This window comes from Syzygium oleosum, unplaced genomic scaffold (assembly GCF_021117445.2).
Source record: "Syzygium oleosum isolate NSW1041296 unplaced genomic scaffold, Sole_v2.1 Sole_v2.08, whole genome shotgun sequence".
Lineage (NCBI taxonomy): Eukaryota > Viridiplantae > Streptophyta > Magnoliopsida > Myrtales > Myrtaceae > Syzygium > Syzygium oleosum.
In genome coordinates, this window is record NW_026607492.1 from 3,757,913 (window position 1) to 3,783,274 (window position 25,362).

Here is a 25,362-nt window from a genome sequence, read left to right on the forward strand (position 1 = left end):
CGTTTATTTTGCTAGAAATGAATACTAGAAAGAGCGCCTTTCTTACCGTTTCTCATGAAATCGCTCGTCGTGATCCCTGGCTATAATCATTGCCGTTCGCTGCACGCCGGTCATTGCTGCCGTCGACGATCGTCGCTGCCGTTTCTATCGACTCGTCGCACATCCTTTTCGAATTTATTTTTCGGAGAAAGAAATTTCCCGGGAAAAAAGTTAGACACCCCATGACGACCTTATCTCGCGAAATAGCTTCCACAAAAGTTCATCAACGATTCACATTTTTATCATTTAAAATATCTTTTCGTTGATTTACTTTTTTCGAACGGTCACGGCTGCTCTTACCTTAATCACTCAATATTTCGTAAATCGATATGGTTTACTCTTGTTATCACCCTTCTCGCCGGCATCAAATAATTGCTAGTTTCTAAATACATCACCATCTGACTTCGGGACTTATTGCACATGAATTTATCTATCGACGCGAAAAAAGAGCACTCGAATTAAAGAAAAAATTGCACAATTCATGAAAGATGAAGCATTTTAGACAGGTTTCTAGCATGGAAATCGTTTGTGGGGGGAGGGGGGGGGGGGGGGGGGGGGGAACAAATTACGAAACTCAGAAGAAATTAAGGCATGATAATCGAGTGAATTAGTATATTTTTCTGCTAATTATCTCTTAAAAAGAAAGGCGAGGGAAAAAGGACTGAAAACGACCCCACACACCAAAGGTATTTCCGCCGGGCCCCACCCAAAAACGACAAACCCCACGCATCGACATCTATCAAAAACGCAAAGCGGAGGACACGCGAAATTATTAACTACTTTTGCTTTTCTTTTTTGGCGAAAGAAAAACAGAAAAAGAAACAGTGAAGACGGGGACGAAGGAGCAGAAGAAGAAGAAGAAGAAGAAGAACAACAACAACGAAGAAGAAGAAGAAGGACGAAGAAGACCGAAGCGCGCAAGCACCCAAATCGAAAGCTTCAAAACACACGCGTTTTCTTGAAGACCGCGGTTGGACTCGGCCCGCCATGACCGACCCAAATTAGGGTTCTTCTTTCCTCTTCTCTTCTTCCCCAGTCGCTGAAGAGGAAGGAGGAGGAGAAGGAGAAGGAGGAGGAGGAGGAGGAGGAGGAGGAGGGCCTCTTCCAGAACCGACGCGGGTACAAAAGGCTCGAGCTTTTGCAGGTCTTTGAGCACCCTTTTGGGTGTTTGGAGATGGGTCCTCCTTCTTTCCGATTACTACCACCTGTCGTCGTCGCCGCCGCCGCCGCCGGACCCGCTTTGCTCCTCTTCTTGGCCGTCTGCTTCGTCGCCGTCCTGGGCGATTCCGACGAATCCGTCCTCGTCCAGCTCAAGAGCTCGCTCTCCGACCCGTCGGGGCTCCTCTCCAGCTGGGATTCGAGCTCCGGCGCGCCCGGTCACTGTGCTTGGTTCGGCGTCTCCTGCGACGCTGGTTCTAGGGTTTCGTCGCTCAACCTCACTGGGAACGGCGGTTCAGGTAAGGGGAGCTTGTTCCTCTGTGCTGATTCCGCTCAGTTCCCTCTTTATGCGCGTGGAGTTAGGAGAAATTGTCTGGGAAGTGGTGGGAAATTGGTAGGGAAACTGTCGCCCTTGATTGCTAAGCTTACCGAGCTCAGGGTCTTGGCTCTTCCTTTTAATGGGCTGTACGGTGAACTGCCTGCTGAAATCTGGGGAATGGAGAAGTTGGAGGTCCTTGATTTGGAGGGGAACTCATTAAGTGGATCTTTGCCAGCTCAGTTTGTTGGGATGAAGAATCTGCGCGTGCTCAATCTCGGGTATAACCAGTTTTCGGGTGAACTGTCCATGTCGGCATCGAATTTTGCCGATTTGGAGGTTTTGAATTTAGCTGGAAATTCTTTGAATGGAAGCATACCTGGATTTGTTAGTCGGGCGAGGGCTGTGTATCTGTCGTTCAATCAGTTCACTGGCTCTATTCCTAGCGATATTGGGAACGATTGCGGCAGACTGGAGCATTTGGATTTGTCAGGTAATTTCGTTTGCGGTGAAATTCCAAGTGGCATTGGGAGTTGTGCAGAGTTGAGGTCGCTTTTGTTATACTCCAACATGTTGGAGGAGGTCATTCCAACTGAAATTGGGCAGCTCGAGAAGCTCGAAGTGTTGGATCTTTCGAGGAATACTCTTAGCGGTAAAATACCTGCTGAGCTGGGAAACTGCGGTAATCTATCTGTGCTCGTGCTTTCGAATTTGCTCAGCCCGCTTCAGGACAAGAATACTGCAGAAGGGAGTGTCTTGTCAAGATTTCGTTCGATGCACGATGAGTATAATTACTTCCAAGGTGAAATTCCTGAGGGAATCACAAAACTACCCAAGCTCAGCATATTGTGGGCACCGAGGACAAACCTGGAGGGTAAGATTCCCACCAACTGGGGCACTTGTGACAACTTGGAAATGGTCAATTTGGCTCAGAATTACCTTACTGGAGGGGTACCGCAACAATTTAGTTACTGCAAGAAGTTGGTCTTCCTTGACCTGAGCTCAAACAAGTTGAACGGGCAGCTTTCTGAAGAAATTGAGGTTTCGTGTATGACTGTGTTTGATGTCAGCGGAAATGCCCTGTCTGGTTCGATACCCAGATTCCATAATAGCAGCTGTCTTTCTATTTCTCCCGCCAATGGATATGCTTCCGATGCCATCAACTGGTCAACTGGATATTTGTCATTCATTGCGTATAGAGCTCAAGGCGGTCTACCTTTACCATCAGTTCCAGCAGATGGTGGATTTGTCGTATATCACAATTTTGGGCGCAATAACTTCACTGGAACATTGAGCTCAATGCCATTTATCCCTAGAAGACTGTATGCTCAAATGATCTATGCCCTTTTTGCTGGAGAGAACAGTCTTTCTGGACCATTTCCTGACAGTATATTTGAGAACTGTCAAAACTTGGACGTAATTGCCATCAATATCAGTTACAACAAATTCTCTGCTCCGATTCCGTCTGGCATGGGCAAGTCGTGCCGATCGCTCATTCTTTTGGATGCATCTGGGAATCAAATTCCTGGTTCTGTTCCCCCAAGTCTCGGAGAGCTGGTTTCTCTTGTCGGGTTAAATCTCAGCTGGAATTCATTGCAAGGACAGATCCCACCCGGTCTAGGCCAAGTGAGGGGCCTGAAATATCTTTCTTTGGCTGGTAATAATCTTACTGGCTCCATCCCACCCAGCTTGGGGCAGCTTCAGTTCTTAGAAGTTGTGGATCTTTCATCCAACTCCCTCTCTGGTGAAATACCCAATGACATTGTGCAATTAAAGAATCTGACTGTTCTTCTGCTCAATAACAATAGGCTCTCCGGGCAACTCCCAACTGGTTTGATGAATGCGACGGCACTCACTTCATTCAATGTGTCATTCAACGACTTGTTTGGGCCTCTTCGCTTAAATGATAAGTTGCTGAAGTGCAGTAACGTTATTGGAAACCATTTTAGCCAGCCTTGCCCAATAAGGCCATCAACAGAGTTGCAGAGGGCGGATAGTTTGGCAAATGATGCAGCCGCGCCATCAGGAGGTCGACCATCAAGTTTTAATGCAGTAGAAATAGCATCTATAGCTTCTGCTTCGGCAATTGTTTCCGTGCTGCTGGCTTTGATTGGCCTATGTATTTACATGAGGAAGTGGAAACAAAGAAAATCGAATTGTGGCTCTGTCAGGAAGGAACTGTCCGTTTTCATAGATATTGGGATCCCATTAACATTTGAGAATGTCGTGCTTGCCACAGGGAATTTCAACGCAAGCAATTGCATCGGTAGTGGTGGTTTTGGAGCTACATACAAGGCCGAGGTTTCGCCAGGGGTATTGTTGGCAATAAAGAGGCTGGCGGTGGGCCGTTTTCAGGGGGCCCAACAGTTTCATGCGGAGATTAAAACCCTGGCACGGCATCACCATCGGAATCTGGTTACTTTGATTGGTTGTCATGCCAGCGAGACTGAGATGTTCCTTATTTACAAGTATTTGCCCGGTGGTAATCTGGAGAAATTCATAAAAGAGAGGTCAACGAGGCCTGTGGATTGGAGGGTACTTCACAAGATTGCTTTAGACGTAGCTCGTGCACTTTCCTACCTGCACAACCAATGTGTACCCCGAATCCTCCACCGTGACGTCAAGCCTAGCAACATCTTGCTAGATGATGATTACAATGCTTGCTTGTCTGATTTTGGGTTGGCTCGGCTACTAGGAACTTCAGAGACCCATGCCACTACCGGTGTGGCAGGGACCTTTGGTTATGTGGCCCCCGAGTATGCGATGACATGCCGTGTCTCTGATAAGGCCGATGTGTACAGTTACGGTGTAGTACTTCTTGAGTTGCTCTCGGACAAGAAGGCTTTAGACCCCTCGTTCTCTTCATATGGGAATGGTTTCAACATTGTCCAATGGGCATGCATGCTTCTGCGACAGGGTCGTGCCAAGGAGTTCTTCACTGCAGGCTTGTGGGACGTGGGCCCCCACGACGATCTGGTGGAGGTTCTACACTTGGCGGTCGTTTGCACTGTCGATTCTCTTTCTACTCGGCCCACGATGAAGCACGTAGCACATCGGCTGAAACAGCTTCAGCCCCCTTCTTGTTAGAGCTCCCTCGCGAAGTTTTCTGGGAAATAGCGGTTTATAGGAAGTGAGCCAAAGGCCCCGGTGTAATTTATCTGTAATTGTCGGTTTTTCCACTCGGTTGGTCGGACGCCCCTTAGGTTGAGAATTTCTATACTATAGATGTTGTACCATAGTTGTGATGGCGCCCTTACTCCACGGGAATTCTTCGGTGTCGGGTTTATGATGAAACTGCAGAAGAGTGCAGATATTCTTTTCCGCATCTTACACGAGTATTTTTAGGTTTTGTTTTTCTAGGTTCAGCTGCTGTAATAAAACTGTAGAAATTAGACTCCTGTCCCGTTGTATAAAATGATCATTCTTTATAATGGCTGCTTCAGTTTTCAACATTGCAACCATCTGATATCTGAACAAAGCATTTTGGTGCTTTCTGGTTTAGGTTCTCCATCAGGTTTTGCTGGTTTTCTGCTGCAAATACTGATTACAGAGCTGGGAATTTCGTTTTCCATTTTTTTTAAGTGGAGCAATCCTCTTTTTGACCTTCAGCATTTAGGGTGCGTTTAAGCCACTTTGGGTGTCCAAAGCCCCTTGGGCTAATATTAGGTGTTTGGTAGTGGTGTCAAAAGTACCCGTTCAAACATGACCCGACCCGACCCGATCCAAACATGAAATTTTTATATTGGGTCGGGTTGGACCTTAACTTGTTTGGGTAATAATATAAACAAGACTTCAACTTGTTTTGGATCTACCCGAGCCTGCCCGAAACAAGCCCACTGGAAACAAACAAGAACCATTTGATCTTCTTGCTCTCAAGGGCCAAGCCCACCCGAAACCTATCATCTTCTTCCATAGCTCCGCTTTCTCTTTCTAGCGGATCTCGTCTCCTCCCCAGTCTGGCTTGCGCCACCTCCCTCGATCCACCGTCATCGTCATCCCCTCCCAGGCATCGAGCTCGAACCAGGTCAGTCCCCGCAAACCCTAACTCCCTCCCGATTTCGTGAATGAAAGCGGGTCCATCGTGCGTCGCCAACCGCTACGTCAAGTAGCGGATTCTGAATTGTGGGTCTTTCGAAGTTTCGCTTTTCCGATAGCAAATTGTGGGTTTATCGCTGATGGGTGCGGGTTTGCTGTTCGATGTGAAGCGAATTCCGTGGTGGGTTTCGCGATAGCTGCGGCGAGAGCTCCCTCTCCGCCGTCAAGGTCCCCATCTCCCTCTCTTCCGTACTTTCGCTTCGCGCTGGTCTAGGGTGTCGTTGGTCTAGGGTATCGCTGGATCAATGCTACTACTGGAATATGGTTGCTGATATGAATCTGCCATTGGTTGTCTCCTTATGTTGTGATTTTCCTCTTTTTTCATTGATAATTAGTTTTTTCTGAATCGCAGTGGAGCAAACATGGAGCCAACCCACAATAAAAGGCACACCACCTGCTCCAAGGGACGGCCATAGTTTTACTAATGTTGGTGACAATTTGTTTGTGTTTGGTGGGACGGATGGACGAACCCTCTCGCGGATTTGCATATACTAGACACTCGTAAGTCACATTTACCTTCTCCTTTCGCCCCTGGTGGCCATACAGTCTTGTCGACTAATAATCTGTGCATCTTTTCATTATACTTGCAACAGCAGAAGTTGGGCTCTTTTTAATGTAGCTCACGAATATGTTACATAGCTTCTCATACATGGATATCACCAATTACATGGGGAGAGGCACCGGAGGCAAGGCAGGGTCATAGTGCAGCACCTGTGTGTAGAAGGCTGCTCATATTTGGTGGGTATGGAAAATCTCCTGATGATGAGGATGAAGTATATTATAATGATCTCTTCATATTGAACACAAGTACATTCTTTTTAAAAGTCGACATTTCTTCTTTGCTTCTAGTCCAAATTGACATCTATTTGTGAAATTTCCCTGTCTGTGCATATGAGAGGTGGGTTTAAGACCTTCCATTTGTGTTTTCCCAAACGATGTTGTTTGTTTCTCGATCGTTGTCCAGGTCTTGTCAGTTGCTTCTCTAGCTTATTTATGCAGCTACTTGGAGTAGAAAATAGACAGGTTCATGTGGACACTCTAAAAAACAATTGGTGTTTCTTTTGTTTTTGCAGCTGCTGTTTGCTCGGGAGTCCTTCGTAAAGACCAAGCCAGCGAAGGAGCATGTGGTCGCCGGATGGGAGCCGAAGGTCAATGCAGCATGAATCGCTGCTTCTGCGTTATGAGCGTTAGTTGAACTTTTGTTATGGAAGTGTGGTTGAGGCTTGAGAGCTCTCTGCCTATTAGTTAAGCCAATAAATGTACCGACTCATCTCACCCTTGTTGGGCTTATTGTTTTGTCAACGAAGCGTTATCAATGTACTTAGCCCCCTTCTTTTCTATCTTTTGTATCATTTCAATAATGATTACTAAACCTCTAAACACGAACCCGACCCGACCCGAACCAATTGTGCGATTATATCATGTTCGGGTCTTGTTTCGGGTCGGGCCAAGCACATATATTCATTGTTTCGGGTCGGGTCGGGTATCATGAAAACCCGACCCGACCCGTTGACACCCCTAGTGTTTGGGAACAATTTTTAAAAACCCCATTCAGCAAAAGTCAGTCTTGTGAAGGATGAAAGCACAAGGCACGTACTAGGCTGCGTTGGGCTTTTAGCTTTCTCGGCATGCAACACTCACGAATAAGTAAAAAATATTTCTTCCAAAGCTACCTTCATCTATTTTTTGATTTTCCGGTTTTGCCCTCGTTTATTACTGTTCACCGTCTTCTCCGTTTAGCTCGGCAGTGTGGCTGTGAAGGGATGGCGAGGGGCCGGCATGGTCGCGTAACCCAGCGACCATCGCTTAGGGTCGCACGACCGCCACGATTGGCCACACGACCCAGGCGAGGGCCGCTTGAGGTTGCCCGACCTAGACGACCTTCACCAGGAACTCACACGACCTCGGAGAGGCGCTACGTGATTCAAGCGAGGGTCGCCTAAGGTCGTGCTACCCAGACGACCCTCAAGGGTCGCCGGTGGCCCTCGCCTGGGTTTCGCGACCCTCGTCAGAGGTCGCTCGACCCTAGGCAGCCCTCGTTGGAGGTCGCTGGGGTCTGCCTGAGGTCGTACGACCTCAGGCGACGGCCGTCGGCAGCCGCCTGCCCTTCCCCGGTTCCGGCGAAGGGTTTGAACTTTGCTTTATTAAAAAATTTAAAAAGTGCTTTGCAAGAATAATTTTTCCAAACGCTATTTTACCCAAAGTTGCTTTGCAATGGACCTTTAAATTACAACTTACCAAATACAATTTACATTTTGGAAAACTCCTTCAATTTAAGGCTCCGTTCGTTTGGCGGAAAATATTCTCCTTTTGGAAAATATTTTCCCGGAAGTCATTTTTTTACATTTTGGAAAACTCCTTCAATTTAAAGTCCTTTGCATTTTTCCAAAGACTTTCCCCTCAGTGTTCCCAAGTGCAGCCTTAGCCCAGGAGTGTCACAGTGAAGGACCAAAAGTGTCGTATTCATTGGTTGCTGCATTTTTATGTGATTTTGAGCTCTGCAACAAGATGGTGGTTTTCTTGGTGAGTTTAGCATATTTAGTAACATCCCAAGACAGGGCTTGAACAGCCCGGCAGTGAACAGTATGCAGTCCTCAATTCAAGAAGTCAACATGGGCCTTAGGGGTTTGGTGGCCCAAAAATTGCAGCATCGTACGATCATCATACCGAAATCGAAAATACCGCGTTCTCACGAAACTAAGCGTCCGGGAGACCGATCACTTCATTTCGAAACCCTCAATCATCTCCATTCTCGACCCTTAATTGCCTTTCGGAATCCGACCCTTCATGGCAAATTAGCTATTCGCTTCGCGTGTCTTTGTCCTCTTCCTAAATCCCAACCTATGAAGCAAAACAAAAACTTTCCCAAGAGACTCCCGTTCGCTTAGCTCACCTTGGATGTAGGTCAAACATATCCTGCTGCGAATGTGTGGTTACGCATGATCTACGTAGCTCATACACACATTGGTCGGAGGGGATGATCGCGACATTCCTTCCGCACGCTCCACAACCACGAGCAACGATTCCTGGAAAAATCATTCTCCTTTTCCAAGTTCCGTACGTCGACAAACTTTGACAATTCATGCACGAGGCAAAGTGGATCCTTAGGCAATGAACCAAGAACAAAGACTAGACAAAAAGGGACAAAGGAAAGGCAATCATGAATCCCAACATCTCTTTCATGCGCCACCTTTTCTAGTATCTCACGAGACGTTTCGATGTTGGCATCCCGGGCATGGGATTTGTATGCTCTTGCCCCCTCAAAAACGAGCCTCTGCAGAACCCTTTTTCATCTGCGCATGCTCTTCTGCACTCTTTGTTGCCTCTTCTTCGTTCCCCTTTGCACTTTTTCAGTTGATCCATCGGTTCGATAGATTAGACTAGAGAGACGGGCTTATTATATATAGTTCTCTAATTTATTTGTTTGTTTGATTTGCACCCTTTTCATGAAATGGAATATAGATGGCTTAATTTGTCTCACCACAGGAAAGGAACTGGACCAGATTAAATTGCTATTAGCTTTCTTCATAAACCCTCCTTTGTCCGTTTGAAGAAATTGGAAAAGATTTCCGTGTTCATAAATTTCTAGGAACGCTGATAACCTTCTCCAATAATATTGGTAAGAATAACGGATCGGTATGGTGTTCGTCCGATCGTTTGTTCAATATCTTGTTGGAAAGTTACCGACTCTTGTATCAAGTTACCAACTCGATTGTTTTGTAACATGCCAATACTTCCGATAGATTATCTCCTTGTTTTGTCGATCTAGCTTATAGACGTTTTGAGGGTTTAAAGCTACCAACTCTTGTGCGAGGTTACCTGCCTCGATTTGATTGAATTATCAACTTTTATTCGATTAAGTTACCGACTAATTTTAGGTTTACCGACTGTTATTTGAATAATTTACCAATATTTTCTTATCAGGTCTAGATTACCACCTTTTCTAACAATTACTAACCGACTTTTATTGAAGTAATTGGCCCTTATATCAAATTAACAACTTTTTGTGAGAAATTAGCCGACCTTTTTAACCTAATCATATTCAAGCCACTTAATTTACACCGCCGATTAGGTCGGCCTACTTTTATTGAAATTACCAACTCTTCTATTAAAAAACTAACTATATTTGAGTTACTTATTAATTTTTTCCAATAAAATTAGCCACTAATTTTAGGGTATCAAAACTTATTTGAATTTGATCTACTTTTTAACGTTGATTAGGTAGTTTTCGAATAACCAACTTTTCTAATTACTCAATAGATAAAATTGATATTGCAAACTCTTATATGAAACTATGAATCTTTTTTTAGTTACTCTTCAATTTTTTCTCAAATGACCATAGAACTTGTGTGTCACTTTCCCTCGAGATGTTTCTCTTTCAGTTTTCTTTTTGGCATACTAAACTCCTGAAGTAGTTTTTTTTTTTTTTGATTGAAACTCCTGAAGTAGTTTAAATGGGCCATTCTGTTGCTCACTGATTATTAACTAAGGAAACATTCACTTGATATATACACACACACACTGCACGACACATTGATCTCACTTCATGCTTTGTGAAGCTCCACATCTGGTTTTGGCTTAGCTTTTCCTCGAAGACCTGACAGAGTGACATTGGATTGAAATCTTCCAAAATGCATAAAGGTGTGATTGGAATCATGAACAGGCGGTGATCTAAATCAAATGACCCAGATATTCAATGATGACTATTCAGATTAGGAGAGCCTAGAAAGAAGAAAGCCCAAATTAAACATGGATTAGTGGCACTATCCATGAGCAATCTGACCACTAATGAGAAAGCTAAATTGGCATTGGCGCCTTGGCCAATGATAGCTGTGACCATGATCAAATTGAGATTTACATGCTATTTCATTAATGATAGCAAAAAAAGAAAGAGTAATCCCAGCATTGATTATATTGAGTTTAAACAACGTTGTTTTGCACATTACAATCGAATTACCATATAAACGGCCGATGGAAAGTGCTTTACCTAATCCACTCGAGAAATTTAGGACATAAAAACCTTTGCTAGCTAAATTATATATTAGTACGAACGATTTTTAGATAACCTAATTCCAATGCCCTTTTTCTTTCGTTTTATTTTTTAGTTTCTAACTCGAGTTTTGGAGTTCAAAAGGCACATGGATAAATAGTGCGGCAAATAACATATCAAATCGAATCGCATTGGTTGATTTGATATAAATCTATCGGCATGTGCTGTGCTTTGGCTTTGGTCAAGCGGAGGAACGAGTCCAAATCAAGACAAACCTGATTTTTAGTGCTGGAAAATTCATGGACGGCTTTGAAGTAGATAAGGCAAGGCCCCAAAATGGATGGGGATTAAGACAATTAGCAGTACAAGAACGTGATTTTTCTCTTCGATGCCTTCCAAGATTCACTTCCTGGATACGACTGGGGTCCAAACAAAGAAACAAAATAACATCGTACACGGCTCACAAAGGCTGACCATGTCGATGGAGGAAGCAGAAAATATCAGTGGGTGGGGTGTCTGCGTTGAAGGTTTCTTTTTAGAGAGAGAGAGAGAGAGAGAGAGAGAGCAGAGCTCGGGCTTCGTTTTGGGTGATAACTCTCTGCAAGAGTTTTCTTGGGAAAAAGTGAGAAACGTGAATGATAAATCATTTTAGAATGAAAAGAGAGACTGGGGGTGTCTAGGATCAGGGGGACCATTCATTGAGTGACAATAATGATGTATCTCTTCTCTCTTGTTGCTGTGGATCTGCAGCAACTGCACTTCACAGTTCACACTCTCTTCACTTACCCACTGAACCTTCCACTGTGCTCTCTCTTTCTCTCGAGATTCCCGCTCAACGCTTCTCAGTATCAGTAAACCCTAGAAGACGAGGGAGAAGAAGAAGTGACCTTTTTTTCTCTTCTCACACATCCTCTTCATCCTGCAAACAGTAAGCACCCAGTCCTAAACCTAAACCAAGTGAAAGAGAGAGAAAAGAAGAAGAGAGATCTGCTATATCATTTGATATGTTGCGTAGGGATAATTACCCAAACAAAAATTATAAACTTATTGTATGAATGCCAATTCAGTTTTAAATATTTTAATTTATCCAATTTAGTCATAAATCTTTTGATAATTTGCCAATATAGTTATTCCGGCCAAATTGATTGGAAATCGTTGACGGTAACTATCTTGACAATTTATCTAAAATTTTCTTGATTCCTTTTCTTTTCGTTCTTTTTTCTTTTTTCCCTCTGGGCCTTGGTGAAGGCCAACGAAGCTCACTGGCCACGGGCGAGGGTGACTGGTGGAGGGAAATAGGAAAAGAAGAAATAAAAGAAAAAAAGGAAAAATTCAAATTTTTTTTAAAAAGTTTCAAAATTTGTCTACATCAGCAGTTGCTACCCAAAATTGGGCAAATGACTAAATTGACAATTCGTCAAAAGGTTTAGGAGTAAATTGATCAAATTAAAAATTTAGGACTGAATTGACATCCGTAAAAAAGATTAATGATTTTTTTGGTAATTTTCTCTGTTGACGTGTGTGCTACTATCCCTTCAATTGATTCATCATTTTCAATGTGCATATTTACAAATGATAATAGGCAACATACTTATTTAGATATGTGGCATCGCGTCAGTATGTCACATAACATATTAGTTTCATTTATAATGCTCTTTCTATAAGCATTAAAAGTACAGATTAGGATACCAAATCCGATATTATGTGCAACCGGCAAATAGGTTTTGCTTGAATTTTGAATACTTTGTGTCTCTTGTGCAATAAAATATATACAAAGAAAAATGCAGCTTTCACGTTGAAACTTTGAAAGACAAAAGTACATTAACTTCACATCACTAACATATTAATGTGTGGTCATCCATTCAAATAGGTCATCGCTTGAAAATACTTATTAATTATAAACCACAATACATAACACAGTCGATTGGATGTGTGGCATCATGTTTATAAAATGCTTTCTAAAGTGAAAGGTATCTCTCTCTCTCCCCGCTGCTCAGCTGGTTCTTCATCGGGAGTTGGATACCCTGAAGTGCTTCTCTTTTCTTGCTTCTAACAAGTGTATAGCAATAGAATTGAATCTTCCCTTATTATCTGAAAATATATTGCTAAACTTGAGAGACAGTACAAATAGAGAAACAATCTTTGCATAAACAAATGTGGGTGTCTGTGTGTGAGAGAGAGATCAATCCTTCCATAAGTTCAATGTCTTAGCTCACTATAGCTAATTCCACTCCTAGCAACTGGCAGACCTCCATCAAGATACTCATTTTCTATATAATTAAAGCTGGTTATCCACTAATTGAGCTTTATACTATGGTAATGCCCCGATTTTATTTCGTAAATTCAAGCCTTCCATTACAATGCGTTTTAATCTCCAACTAAAAAAAGTAAGTTATCCTCTTCTCAAACATCTTAATCTTGTACTATAATAAGCTAAATAATCTTTAAGATGATACAAAAATAATCCATGTTTTTATGGGTTGAAGATAATTAGACATTAACTCGGATGACTCCACGCTACTTTCACTTACCAAATAGCTAGATAGAGAAGCACATCATTTTGAATGACTAGGGTATATGTTTACTCCTCCAGCTGGGAAAATGAAAGCCCTAAGAAAATCTGCTATGTTGCTGTAAAATGGTTTCCCCATTTACTCCAAGTCTTGCCATTTTACCTCTGGAGAGATGAGCTAAACTACTTGACAACTTACCATTAGGGTTTCTGCTAGTTTTGCGGGCTAGCAGGAACAATAATAACAAGCTAAGCTTTATTATATGGATAGAACTCTTTAGGGTTTTGAAGTTTGGCTCAACAGCAACCTCTCTGTTCTCCAAATTGAAGAAAGAGAAAAACGCATTACCTAGATTCTATCAGTTATGTCCAAAAAGTCGAATCTCTCTCTCTCTCTCTCTTCCATTTCAAAGTTAATGACTATTTCAAGAGACTTTAGGTTATGAAAAGATAACTACTTGATAATTGTACCTGTCTGTTGGCTGTGTTTGGCTTGTTTACATCAAGTTGTGCACAATTCAAGATCTGTCTCTCTCCCCCCCTCGAGGGAAAAAGTCTCTCGTGTGGTCCTCTTTCTTCTGAGGGGATTTTATTAAAGAATCAGTGAGATTGGTCCCTCACCTCTAAGGTTGGATTCTCTCTCTCTCTCTCTCTCTCTCTCTCTCTCTCTCTCAGTAGCCATCATACACATCAAGATGACATTGCATAGTAACTATAGGCCACAACTTTTTTGGAGCCCATGAAATGGACTTATTTATGTGAATTTCTGCTTTTGTCTTCTGGAATCATCCTTCTTGCCCATGTGATCTCGCTGCAAATTTTTTTATGGCATGATACTAATTGTTAAAAAGGGTTTGGTGGGTGCTCAACAAATCACAACCATATTAAGTTTGCTAAGAGAGAAGATATATCTTCAAGCCGTATTTTCTCGTTTCACTTTTCATCACTACCAATATTATCCTCAGTACTAAGCGTGCCTCACATATAACCATAAGATAGGAATTCAGCCAAAGATCTTTTTGTAGTTGTCGATAAAGCTTTGTGCATCACTTTTTTCATATATATTGTAGAATGGTCCCCTAGTCGCAATTATCAATCTTTGTTTGCTTATAAGTGATTGTTAAGTTCTGCTGGAATCTTTTTTGTGTTCTTGACAACATCTCACTTAGAAAATGGTGATTATTAGCCCCTCATCATATATATTTATTTCTTTTGTGCCCATGATTGCTCTATAAGGACGACTGAGAATGCGATATGTCATTGGTTAGCGCGTTCCATTTGAAGGATGTCACGAAACGCCACGTGGCAAAGGATGCCCCATTGCTTTTTCGTGTTTTCTTTTAAGAGAGCTTGTACATTGTTGAATTCAGCATCTTCCTTTTCACCATATGACTAAGAACTTCAGCGCTCAACTTATTCTCCACGTTTTTCTGAGGCTGTTTTCGATTTGATAGAGCTGTGTCCACACGGAAATTAATTGCACAGAAGGAAGACATGCTGGATGCCATTAATTTTCTCTTCAGAGAAGTATAATCAAGCTCTTCGAGCTGATCGGTGCTACACATATCAGGAACTTATCACTGCAATCTCCAAGTTCTTGTAAGTCATCTTATTTATTGCTCCTTCATCTATAAATTCTAGATCTGGATTTCGTTTATCAGCAAAGTGAATCTCTTTGCTTAATTCAAGCTGATGAATATAACTCAGTTTGCAATTGCATCACTGACTCGTGTTTACACTTTTTTGTTGATGTCCATTGGACTACCAGTTCAGTTTCATAGACATGTAAGAAGCAGATTTTGGTGGTGTAATCTTATAATCCAAACGAATTTGAGAAAATTTTCTCCAGAATATCCATAATTTCTCCACTCTCCTTTATTTCCATGCAAACAATAGCGCCAAGAAAAAAGTCTTTCGATGTTTATACTGATCTTTCTTTGAATTCTATCTCAAGGATGTAGAAGATGGCTAAAAACTCAAAATTGACACAAACTGAATCTGTCTTCTTTGCTTCACAGATTTCAAGAAGAGACAGTCACAAGAAAGCTCAAGAAGAGTCCATCTGCAGCAGATTTGAAAACTGAAAAGGAAATTGACGAATGACCGGACCAACGAATGCACACCCCTTTCTTTTGAGTTGTTAATATAGATATTGCACTAATGGAAGACCAATGATGATGAATATAGAACCAAAGGAAGCGGATTCACTGCCAGGACAGGAAAAGATTGCTAGCATCAACCACAGGATCCTCAAGGCTTCACCGTCGTCCGGTTCGGCTGCGCACTGGTTAAGGACTAGAGACCCGAGGATCGTCCGTGTCTCACGAGCCTTCGGAGGCAAGGACCGGCACAGCAAAGTCTGCACCATCAAAGGGTTGAGAGACAGGAGGGTCAGGCTCTCAGTCCCCACTGCAATTCAGCTCTATGACCTTCAAGATAGGTTAGGGCTCAGCCAACCAAGCAAGGTTGTGGACTGGTTGCTTGATGCTGCTAAGCACGAGATTGATGAGCTGCCTCCTCTCCCACTGATCCAACCAGGTCACATGTTAGGTCATCAAATCCATCAATCGGTCCTATCAAAATCTCATGAAATTGTTGGAGATGACTCATCAAACAAAGATGGGTTGGTCAAGTCACCAAGATCAAGGACTTGGTCATGTTCTGATAAACATCAGGAAGAAGATCAGGAACCCAATGACTGTGGCGCCTCAAAAGTCCCAGCACAAAACTATTTCTTGTCAAGAACTAGCTCAAGCTTCCATTTGGAGCCTCCAAACATGTCACTATTGCCTAATTCAGCTATAATCCATGGGTTCACCTCCCAAATTGGAGACCTTCGTCATCAGAATGTCAACAATGTCATTCCATTTTCTCTACACTCAGGCAGCTCTCAGATATTCCTGTGCCCTCCTGGAGCGGCTACCGCGCCAACACCATCTTATTTTCCTTCGCTTTTCGCCACTTCGACGGAGTCCAATAGTGATCCTCGACCCATCAATCATCATTTTCAACTTGTGAGCTCAGTTAATTCACACAACATGCTACCAAGTTCTCTTGCACCACCTCTTCTCATCCCTGCTAGTCATCCGAGGTTCATGAGAGCCTCCCATCTTGACGGGAGTTGTAGTGAGGAGGGTCTTCATTCACACAACAGTTTTGGAAGTGACCAGCCAAATCAAGACCCATGACCAAATTTCCAGGTAAATTATTGCATTTGGTGCAGAAGCAATTATTTATATATATGCACACACATATATTTGCCACCATGAGGGAGGTGAAGGTAATTCATGTAATAATTAAGCTCTAAATTATGGTTCTCTTTGCACGGATGTGTTGTTTGATCGAGTGATTGGCAATACGGTATTTAGATAATTTTTTTTAGTTATTTTTTCCCTTAATGCTGGCCAATCTAAGTGGTCCTTAATTGTACAGAAGAAAAATAATTTTTGGACAGTACCTGAAATTAGTGATCTTGGAGTGTTCATACATGTACTTGATTTCTGCCATACCGATTAGATATTTTTAAATGTGAATGATTATAATGCACATGACAACTAATATGACTATTTAAGTCAAATCGAGACGATACAATAATTTTACTAATAACCGCGAGTTTGTGGCTTTGAGCACATCTCACTTTCCGTTGAAGTATTAAGGAGAGAGGTATAATGGTAAGAATCGAACATTCGACCTCATGAAAGGCGAATAAGTATCGATTAATTTGTTTGATTAGAGCATACTAAATAACTACATAACAATTGAAGTTTAACCAACCAACTTTTTTTGAATGATTTCTTCACAGCACCTTAGACTTACCAACTCTTATATGAATTTGCCAATCTTATATGAGTGATTTATCAATTTTTTTTTCTTGAATTGCAAATTAATTTTTGGTTACCAACTTTTATAATTTAAGTTATTTACCAGCAATTATTTGATTCTTTTTATCAACTTTTATTCGTGTTTCTTACAAAATACTTTAACTCGTCATCTCTTATTTGTATGACTTACTATCTTTTCTCCCATTAAATTACCCACTAATTTTGATTTACCAACTTTTTTTAGTTGCTTACCAACATATATTTGTCTTCTTTTTTTTAACTTACCGATTTTATTATTGAGTTGTCACTTTTAATATACTTAGTGTATTTCAGATTTTTCAACTTTTTTTTAGAAAAATAGCGGCTTCAATAAAATGATTACCAACTTTTCTCCGAATAGGTTACCAACACTTTTTCTTTTTGTGGTCAAATACCAACACTTAGTTGACTTAGTTGCCAATGTTTATTTTTTTAAACTGTCGGTTTCTCCTATCTCTAATAAGAAAAGCCTGCTCTTGTCATTTTTAACCTTTTATTTACCTTTTCTTATCAATAACTTAAATTAACCAACTATCATATGAAATTATCAATTTTTAGTTAAGTGACAAACTTTTATTCATGTCACTTAACTTTTCTCCTACTAAGTTACCAATACCAACTCTCATTTGAGTTTTTTTTTTTCTAAAATTCAACAACTTTTCATTTGAGTTTCCATTTTCTTTAATTGCTAGTTTATCTTTTCATCTCTAATAAAAAGAAAACTCCTCTGATGAAAACAAGCTTTAACACATTGATCGATTTTTTCAACGGTTTAGGATTTGAGCACGTCGACAGTAACATTAGTACTGCATTAAGTTGCCCAAATGGAGGGACTTTTTAGCTCGGATTAGCTCAATAATATTATTATGGATGTCTGCACAAATATTAACCATTGGTATGTTAATCATAATCTTCATAAATATACACATACTTTTTAATCAATCACATCGGCTTTTTAAATACGGGTCGATGTTAGGCCTCTGTAAAATCACAAAGGGAAAATGCCAACATGGACATTGATGCCGTTAAATAGTCACTAATTGTCCACACTTGTGTCTAATGTGGCCACCGGGGATGATGCTACGTCGGCAGAGACGTATTAGACGACTGAATCCGTTCGAGTCGACGCGCCCACTCTCTCCTCATCACCCACAACTTGAATGGAGACGACGCAATTTTTTTCCCTAGAGGAAGTGAGCCATGTCACCAGTCATGCTGAACTTTTGCCTAGCAAGCGAGCCGTCTCAGGCAAAATCATATGACACGGCAATTTATTTAACGGAGGCCTCGCATTGAGTTAAGCTAATCGATCGAATTATAAAAAAAAAATTATGTAGTTGGAAATTCAAGTATCCACGGTGTCATTCTCCCTCTCAAGATTTCGCGCCGAAAAAGGCATGGGATTTCATGTTGGATTTTTGCCGGGCTAGTCTTCTTGCAACCATTGAATCGAGCAACTTAATTTCTTATGAATTTTCATAACCCGACATGGATGAGTTGTCTTCGATTGGATCGGGAATATAAAGTTAGGGTGCGTTTATTTCGCGGAAAATGAATGATCTGAAAAAATATTTTTCTAAAAATGATCGTTTGTATCGCTCACAAAAATGAATAAATGAAATATATTTTCATCATCCATAAAAATATTTATACATAAATTGTTGTTGATAATGAAAGCATTTTTCGTTGACTAATTATCTCAAGCAATATAAGTGATTATTTTTAAGAAAATATTTTCTAAATCATTCGTTTTCCGTGCAATAAACGAATAAACTTGTTAGAAATTCTTGTATCGCATAACGGTAAATGGCGGAAAAAAATAAACATTGGAGAAGAGAGTTCAAAAGAGAGAGGTTGCCCCTCAAGGATTTTGCCGCCATTGAAGCTCGTGGCTCGGCGCTTCTGCAGATCCAAAGGCACGATCTGACATGGCCTCGACATTTTCGTCTCGATCGAGATTTTCGTCTAGCGCGAGCAGGTTATGAGGTCGAACGATGAAGGACAGGAGGAGGAAGAAGAAGAAGATGTTTGATGCGACACGCTGTCGCATCATCGAGTTAACGGATTTCGTGTTTCGCAAGAGCTGGACAAGATGTAGGGATTGAATCAGAATGCGTGTCTATGTTCGTCTGAATCTTGGTGGCTTGCGTTGAATATGGAGATGTTCGAGGCACCCGGGTTCCGCAGCACTAGCACTCTGAAAACTAAACCTGCTAGTGATTCTCGGGGAATCGTGAGTCGTCTGTGTGAAGCTGGAAGCTATAAATGGAATGGCTGGGGCGCTAATGTATGCGGAAGGGTGAGGACAGTGGCCTCGTTGGGTTCGAGCTTTCGCGTCGCAGCGCTTCTCTCCGGTTAAGGAATTCAGGTGTGATGGTTCAGTAACGAGGGGCGTCTCCATGCAATTTAGTTGGGTATCTGAGGATCAAATGATCATTGCGGGTCGAGATGATTGTATTTGCCTTCATGACGCGCGCAGACTACAGATTTGTTGTCGATGCAGACCGCAGAAAAGCGCACCGCGTGCTGCCGCCATGTGCATACACACACGAGGAGGGGGCTAATAGGCAAAAGAAAATATGCAGAAGGACCCAGCTAGTGCGACTCCTGAAAGAGATGGACAAAAACTTGGCAGGGCTGAAACAGTATATGATGAGGACTTGAGGAGTATTCACATTTAGGTGGAGCTTGTATTAGGTATTCACTGGCTAGGAAGAGCACAATCACACTGTCAGTATTGTACTGTTTATTATGTTAAAGAAAAGTTTGATCCCTTTGTCTTCACCAAGGGAAAGAAGAGATTTACAGAAACATAACGACTGGAAGGATCGGGAAAACACACTAAAGGTGCTACTTGAAAATCAGCTGCCTGCGGTGGCCTGTCAGTTGGGGTCGCGGACCGGCTGCCAAATTGCTCACTACTTCACTAATCAAGTCTTTAAAGATCGATCTCTCAATGTCCAAGACTACTCCTGATATGTCGTTAGAACCTGTCCAGTGCAGCTCTTGATGGGTCAAATCTTTTGATAAGATAGTCCTCAAATCGTCGTCCTCCCCATCAAACCTGCAATTTGGGGGGTCAGTTTGAAGCTGATCTATCTTAGAGCACAACCCTTTCAAGAGCTGCTGTTGTGCTGTCTTTCTCCCTGCCAGCTTATTTGGTGAGAACTGGTTCCTGGAATAATCTGATAGTACACTATGCACTAAGATCTCGCTAACAACATCGAATATCAGTTTTCTTCGCATTTTTTCGCCTTGTTTTGTCTGAACAGTGCATTCCCTGGCCTGATCTCCACTTGAAATGTTGTTGCTTGCCTTGGTTTGTTCTAGTGTGTGGAACAAGTTTCCTGAAATCAGGTGTCCTGATGGGTGGAGCCGGATGGTCATTAATCCAGAATCAAGATCGCTTAGCAGACCATATGCTGACAATATCTCCGAAATGTATGCATGATCCGAGCTTGTGCCCTCACTTGGGAATGCAGTGCCAGATCCTGGGTTAGTGGAGAACACTTCTATATCATTCTGAACCAGCGGAAGATTGACTAATCTATTCTGGTTGATAGCTGAGCCAAAGCTGCTTCTTTTGCTGTCAGATGAATTATTTAGCTCTTGCAAATTCCACTTTACCTCGCCAGAAACTTCATCATCTACAAAATGGATATTTAAGAAATTGGTTCAGTCTTGCATTCTTCCAAAGAATTGCAGAATCAATACGACTTTTCTTCCTCCTCTCCTCTATGAACAAAGAATATAAATGCATTCACATACGTGAGACACTAAAGCTGAGCAATGCAATTTCAGTTGTACTGTGAACTTCTGGTGTATCTTTACATGTGTGATTATATTAGTAAATTAGAGCACTTTCAGCAAGTGAATCATGTTCTCTGAGTCAATATAATTACATATCAGAGAAAACATTTTTGGATTTATGAATGCAATTTACCTTTAAAGGCTTCTGAGGTCATTTTCACTGGTGATGGTGTTTCGTCTTCAAAGTATGATGCATCAAGGACGGAGACTGGACTTGGTTGTTCTGTTGTAGGTATTCCAAGTTTCCTGCTTAATTCCTGTTCTCTCGTGTGGACTGTTTTCTGTATGGGAGATAATGAAATACATTTAGCATGTATTATTGATAATGTTTCATTCTTTAATTAAAGGAAAGCAACTTACTTTTCTGGTTTGATCATCTTGAGGGAGTGTGCCACGGATTTCAGCAAAGCTATATACACTGGAAACTTCTGTGTCATCCTGAGAGTCCATACTAGCTGCAGATTGCAGAGAAATGGTGTTGTTTTGGTCGCTGAGATCCCTTGAATGGCTGCTGTTCTCATTCCCTTGGTCAGAACTAAGAGGCACGTGGTTAGTTTTGGATTTGGGTGTTCTCCCTGGAGAGCGTGGTTCTCTTGTTGGCTTCCCTGGATTACTTGTCCTCTGAGCATCTATTGCCCTCGACTTCTTCAGCGTAAGCCGTGGGCTTGAAGCTCCTGAATTCCTGCAAGAACTGGTGTTTTCAGAAACATGTTGGTGCTCTACTGCTACTCGCGTCGATGTGTTTCTAGAACCAATTCTTCTGTCCAGGACATGGGGTTGCCTACTGGAAACCTTTCTTGGAGTAAGATCCTCGTTTTGTTGCTGCTCAACTGATTTTCTCCGGCTACTTGGAGAGATCCGGAGCTTGGCGAGACCTGATGGGGAATTGACAGGGGATCCAGGGATGTTCAGTTTTTCTTTACTTCTATCTTGTTTCACGGTAACAATTGTGGATTGCAAATTCTTTGGGGAACTGATTCTCTTGATTCTGGGTGAATCTGGGGCTTCAGATTTTATGTTTCCACAGGGAGCTACTCTTGCTCTGCTGCTTGAGCTGTAACTGCTTGCTTGAAGCATAAACTCTGATGCCTGGACATCTTTCTTGTTTTCCAATGTCTCTTTGAATTTTTGCATTGCTTCAAGTATCTGTTTAAGAGCTCTCAGATCCTTCCCTGATTTCTTGAACTCAAGCTGTGCCAATCTTTGCTCAATTTCTCCATAAACTGAGAGGGTTGAATTTGATTCTTTTGGATGTGATGCAGTAGACTCGGGGACCGGCAGGGCAGGACTTTGGCTTCCTTCTGGTCTCTTCCATGCAGTTGCTTGTATTGGAAACTGTGAACTTGGGTTGAACTTCATGACTGAATCTGCAGCGGCCTCCTGTTGTGAGATGGCTGACCTTTGGCTCTTCCTTGGGGAGCCAGATAGTAGAGCAGGCTTGTTTCCATCAAGTGTTCTCGATGAAACGGAGAAGGGATCAAATGCTTCAATTGAGTTGGTTCTGCTATGCCCCACCTGAAGCTTGGAGTTCGACATTGAATCTGGGAGGGTTTCCAGCCCCATCAACTTCGCTACCACACCCGATTGCCTCATGTGGCTCCGTAGTTCTTGGGGTGAATTCACAGTTTGATCCATACTGTGATTCACCCTTTGATGATTCCCTTGCAAATAACGCGGCTGACTTTGAGAGGAAAATGACATGGATCCTCTCTTGCTATCCAATGAATGCCTGGGTGGCTCTTTCAGCTTTAAGTTGGACTTCAAAGCATCCCTTGATTCTCGTCCGTCATAAGAGAAACGAGGAGCATCCTTCTTAGACAAAGAACAAAAACTGTCGATTTCCATCTGTTCGGCTGAAGTCTGAGGTTGGGGAAGGTTAGGCAGAACTCTGAATGATTCAGACACATAAGAAGTTTTTGATTTAACAGATTTTGACGGCTTTAGTGGCCTAGGCGAGTCTATATATGTCAAAGTAGCTGCTTTATCTTTGGTTGGAGGCCTTAATGAAACCCCCAGAGCTTCTCTGTGATTGGAGCCCTTGCCAATATCAGTGAGGTCAAGGCATCGTCCACTCAAATGCTCAGCAGCATTTAAATGGCGGAGTGGTGAGTCGTGCGGCTGATTATTTTGGGTTGTGCTTAGCCTGACCAAAGATGGTTCTGACTTTGCTGGTCTATTCTCCTCAAGCGAGGAGAAACTAGACGAATTACATGAAGAGGAGACAGAGCTTCTTGAGGAATCAGATGACAATCTGTGTCTCTCAAACTTTGTTGCTTTGGAGTTCTTCACCTGCATTGGTAATTTATCTGATCAATGTCGTGGAAATTTAGCTCTGATTATATGCTTCGGTTTTTGCATGACTTACCGCAGATTTCTGTGATACTACATCTTCCTCTGCATCAACAGGGGCATTTTGACCTGAGGAAATGCCGGAAGTTAGATGTCTTTTGCAGCACTGAAGAAGATTTACGTACATCGGAATGCAAGCTAACTGAGTTATTATCAGTGTGTAAATGTTTTCATGAGTCACAAGGATGATATTCAGCCCTTATCAACTCATCCACACCATGTCATTTTCTTGTAGCGGGGCCTCTCATTGAAAAGGAAAAAGTTTTAAGAGAACTCTTTTCTCTCCAACGAGTTCCGATTCACATTTGGCTCATCGTTAATCTGCATGAATTCTAACTACTGATCCTCGCAAATGTTTCAACATTTTCCTCTGGCTTCTGCAGAGCACGGCTTGCGGTGTGTTTTTACAATTTTCTTCTATCAAGTGAGCAAATTTACACCATGACAATGCTAGCTAAAAGTTGAAAATCCGTAATAAGTGAATCAATGTGGATTGTGGTGGTCGTGCACGATTGCTGCGCAGCCATATTGATGGAATTGCTTTTCAAGAGTATATAGACAAACCATGAGATAAATTTAGATGAAAAGGCCACAGGGTTCCAAGGAGATTTTTACCTGCAAGAAGCCTCTTGTGGCTGTGGCCATTTAAGCGTCTGCCCGAGAGAAAATTCTGACGATCAAAGAGTTGAAAGATCCCATTCATACACCCAATTTGCTTCTGCATTCCTGCCTTGTCATCTGTCAGTGAATAAAGGATTCTCGTGGACATGTTGTGCGCTCACAATACCAAACCTACAAATTATGTGCAGGCATGTGTTTCTGAAACTGAAGGAGAAGAAACTCCGTGTAAACTAGGAGAGCACTGAATTTCGCATTCCAAAGCACACAATCATGCATGCATTTCAGCATGGATGCATTTTCCTTCTGCTTTGCTTTCTTATTCTCAGGGCTCTAAGAGAGTCTGTGACGGATGAGAATGGAAGGACAATTGAAGATGAAAATGAAGATAACAGAAGAGACCAAATCCTATGATTCTGCACGGGATCAAAACACAGGACAATGGACTTCCAAGAACGACGTAAGCAGATAAGTTTTCGGTGAAATTCAGGAAGTAGGATTGTATGAAGGGGAGGGGACCCAAAAAAGAATCAAATCAGCCAATGAGAAACTGAAGGAGCTAGAATCCAGAGCCATGCTCGAGGACCATTTTAGCGCAGTGAAGTTCCTTTCCGCAGACTCAAGAAGAGATGTTTTCTGGGTTTCCTCGCAGAACAAAGTAACACTTTTGTCTTTTTGGCTCTCTCTAGTATAAAAAAGGCTGCTGAGAAGCTAGTCTATATTACTCGAGAGACAGAGAGAGAGAGAGAGAGGGAGAGGGAGAGGGAGGGAGGTGTGATGTAATGTGAAACGTTTGTTATGTAAGCAAATGTTCACATCAGTCTGGAGAGAATGAGAAGTGGTGACAGGCTTTTCTTATTCTTATTTCAGACAGAGAGAGAGAGAGAGAGACACACACACACACACACACACAAAGATTAAAGAAAGGAGGAAAAAGAAAGAGAAGCTATCCAGCAATCTAGTAATGAATTGGAGGTGGGAAAGTGTGGGTCAGATCTGAAAATTTTTTCCTGGTCCCAATACAATCCGTCCTCCTCCACTTTCATGTGGACAGAGTAATGTGGGTGGGTCTGAACTTTGAAGCTGGACATCTCTCTACATGGCCATGTGGTCTGTGTCAGGCCAGTGTCGAGAAAAATTAGAAATTCCAAAGTAAACAAACCCCAGAATTCAAGCTACTCTTCCTCCTTAAAGAAAACGCGGGGTTTGTGCAACTGGAATCCTCTCATTTTTCAACTGTTCTATCGTTCACATCTCCCTCCAATGGCAGCATCATGCTCCTCTTTCCTTATCCTTGGGACATGATAGGAAAAGAAGAGGGGAGGATCTGTATCATTTATTCTTTTCTTTATTCCACCAGATCCTACTGGTCACTTTGCAATTTGCCCCTGAAGTTTCCTTCTTTTTCTTGACCTTTCTTTCCCTTTTTTTCTCTACCACTTTTTAAGGTTATTTTGATGGGGTCACATGGAGGGAGATCCGATCCCCACAGAGGTTAAATGTACTTTGACATGGATGAATTTTACTTGGATACAGCAACTTATGACTGCAGCCACGGTGCTGCTCTTAGGTTTCCAATTTTAGTGTGGAATCTGCTGAGATTGGTTAGGGTCTA

At 42.1% G+C, this 25,362-nt stretch overlaps 3 protein-coding genes and 1 long non-coding RNA gene across 6 annotated transcripts; 3 read left to right on the forward strand and 1 right to left on the reverse strand.

Moving 5' to 3' along the window:
* The first annotated feature begins 853 nt into the window (after positions 1 to 853).
* Positions 854 to 4,963, forward strand: LOC115686315 (LRR receptor-like serine/threonine-protein kinase RPK2). Its single transcript, XM_030611557.2, has one exon. The coding sequence runs from the start codon at positions 1,214 to 1,216 to the stop codon at positions 4,598 to 4,600; it is 3,387 nt and encodes a 1,128-aa protein (XP_030467417.2). The 5' UTR covers positions 854 to 1,213; the 3' UTR covers positions 4,601 to 4,963.
* Positions 4,964 to 5,341: 378 nt separating this feature from the next.
* LOC115684119 (uncharacterized) lies at positions 5,342 to 6,482 on the forward strand. Of its 2 annotated transcripts, none has more exons than XR_008817083.1 (3): positions 5,342 to 5,776; positions 5,961 to 6,109; positions 6,202 to 6,482. It is a non-coding gene; the product is annotated as an uncharacterized LOC115684119 (long non-coding RNA). The 2 variants fall into 2 exon arrangements; XR_008817084.1 differs by having other exon boundaries at positions 6,205 to 6,482.
* A 7,930-nt stretch (positions 6,483 to 14,412) lies between these two features.
* On the forward strand, positions 14,413 to 16,591 carry LOC115687994 (transcription factor TCP17). The gene is made up of 2 exons (XM_030613732.2): positions 14,413 to 14,709; positions 15,129 to 16,591. Exon 2 carries the CDS (start codon positions 15,282 to 15,284, stop codon positions 16,296 to 16,298), a length of 1,017 nt encoding a protein of 338 aa, XP_030469592.1. The 5' UTR covers positions 14,413 to 14,709; positions 15,129 to 15,281; the 3' UTR covers positions 16,299 to 16,591.
* A 3,108-nt stretch (positions 16,592 to 19,699) lies between these two features.
* Positions 19,700 to 25,121, reverse strand: LOC115686945 (protein LONGIFOLIA 1-like). 2 transcript variants are annotated; one of them, XM_030612378.2, is made up of 5 exons: positions 23,745 to 25,069; positions 23,146 to 23,198; positions 21,141 to 23,069; positions 20,914 to 21,061; positions 19,700 to 20,617 (listed from the first exon to the last, which is right to left on the reverse strand). In XM_030612378.2, the coding sequence occupies exons 1-5, from the start codon at positions 23,896 to 23,898 to the stop codon at positions 19,821 to 19,823; spliced, it is 3,081 nt and encodes a 1,026-aa protein (XP_030468238.2). In that variant the 5' UTR covers positions 23,899 to 25,069; the 3' UTR covers positions 19,700 to 19,820. The 2 variants fall into 2 exon arrangements, with proteins under 2 accessions (XP_030468238.2, XP_030468246.2); XM_030612386.2 differs by having other exon boundaries at positions 20,552 to 20,705; positions 23,745 to 25,121.
* Positions 25,122 to 25,362: the final 241 nt, after the last annotated feature.

What these genes read in the sequence shown, in the direction of transcription:
- LOC115686315 (XM_030611557.2), top strand. Translation starts at nt 1,214, where the DNA reads ATGGGTCCTCCTTCTTTCCGATTACTACCACCTGTCGTCGTCGCCGCC.
- LOC115687994 (XM_030613732.2), top strand. Translation starts at nt 15,282, where the DNA reads ATGATGATGAATATAGAACCAAAGGAAGCGGATTCACTGCCAGGACAG.
- LOC115686945 (XM_030612378.2), bottom strand. Translation starts at nt 23,898, where the DNA reads ATGTCCACGAGAATCCTTTATTCACTGACAGATGACAAGGCAGGAATG. An exon ending in AAGATGATCAAACCAGAAAA is followed by an intron (nt 21,062 to 21,140) that starts GTAAGTTGCTTT and finishes TCTCCCATACAG; the next exon opens with AAAACAGTCCACACGAGAGA. An exon ending in GACCTCAGAAGCCTTTAAAG is followed by an intron (nt 20,618 to 20,913) that starts GTAAATTGCATT and finishes TCCATTTTGTAG; the next exon opens with ATGATGAAGTTTCTGGCGAG.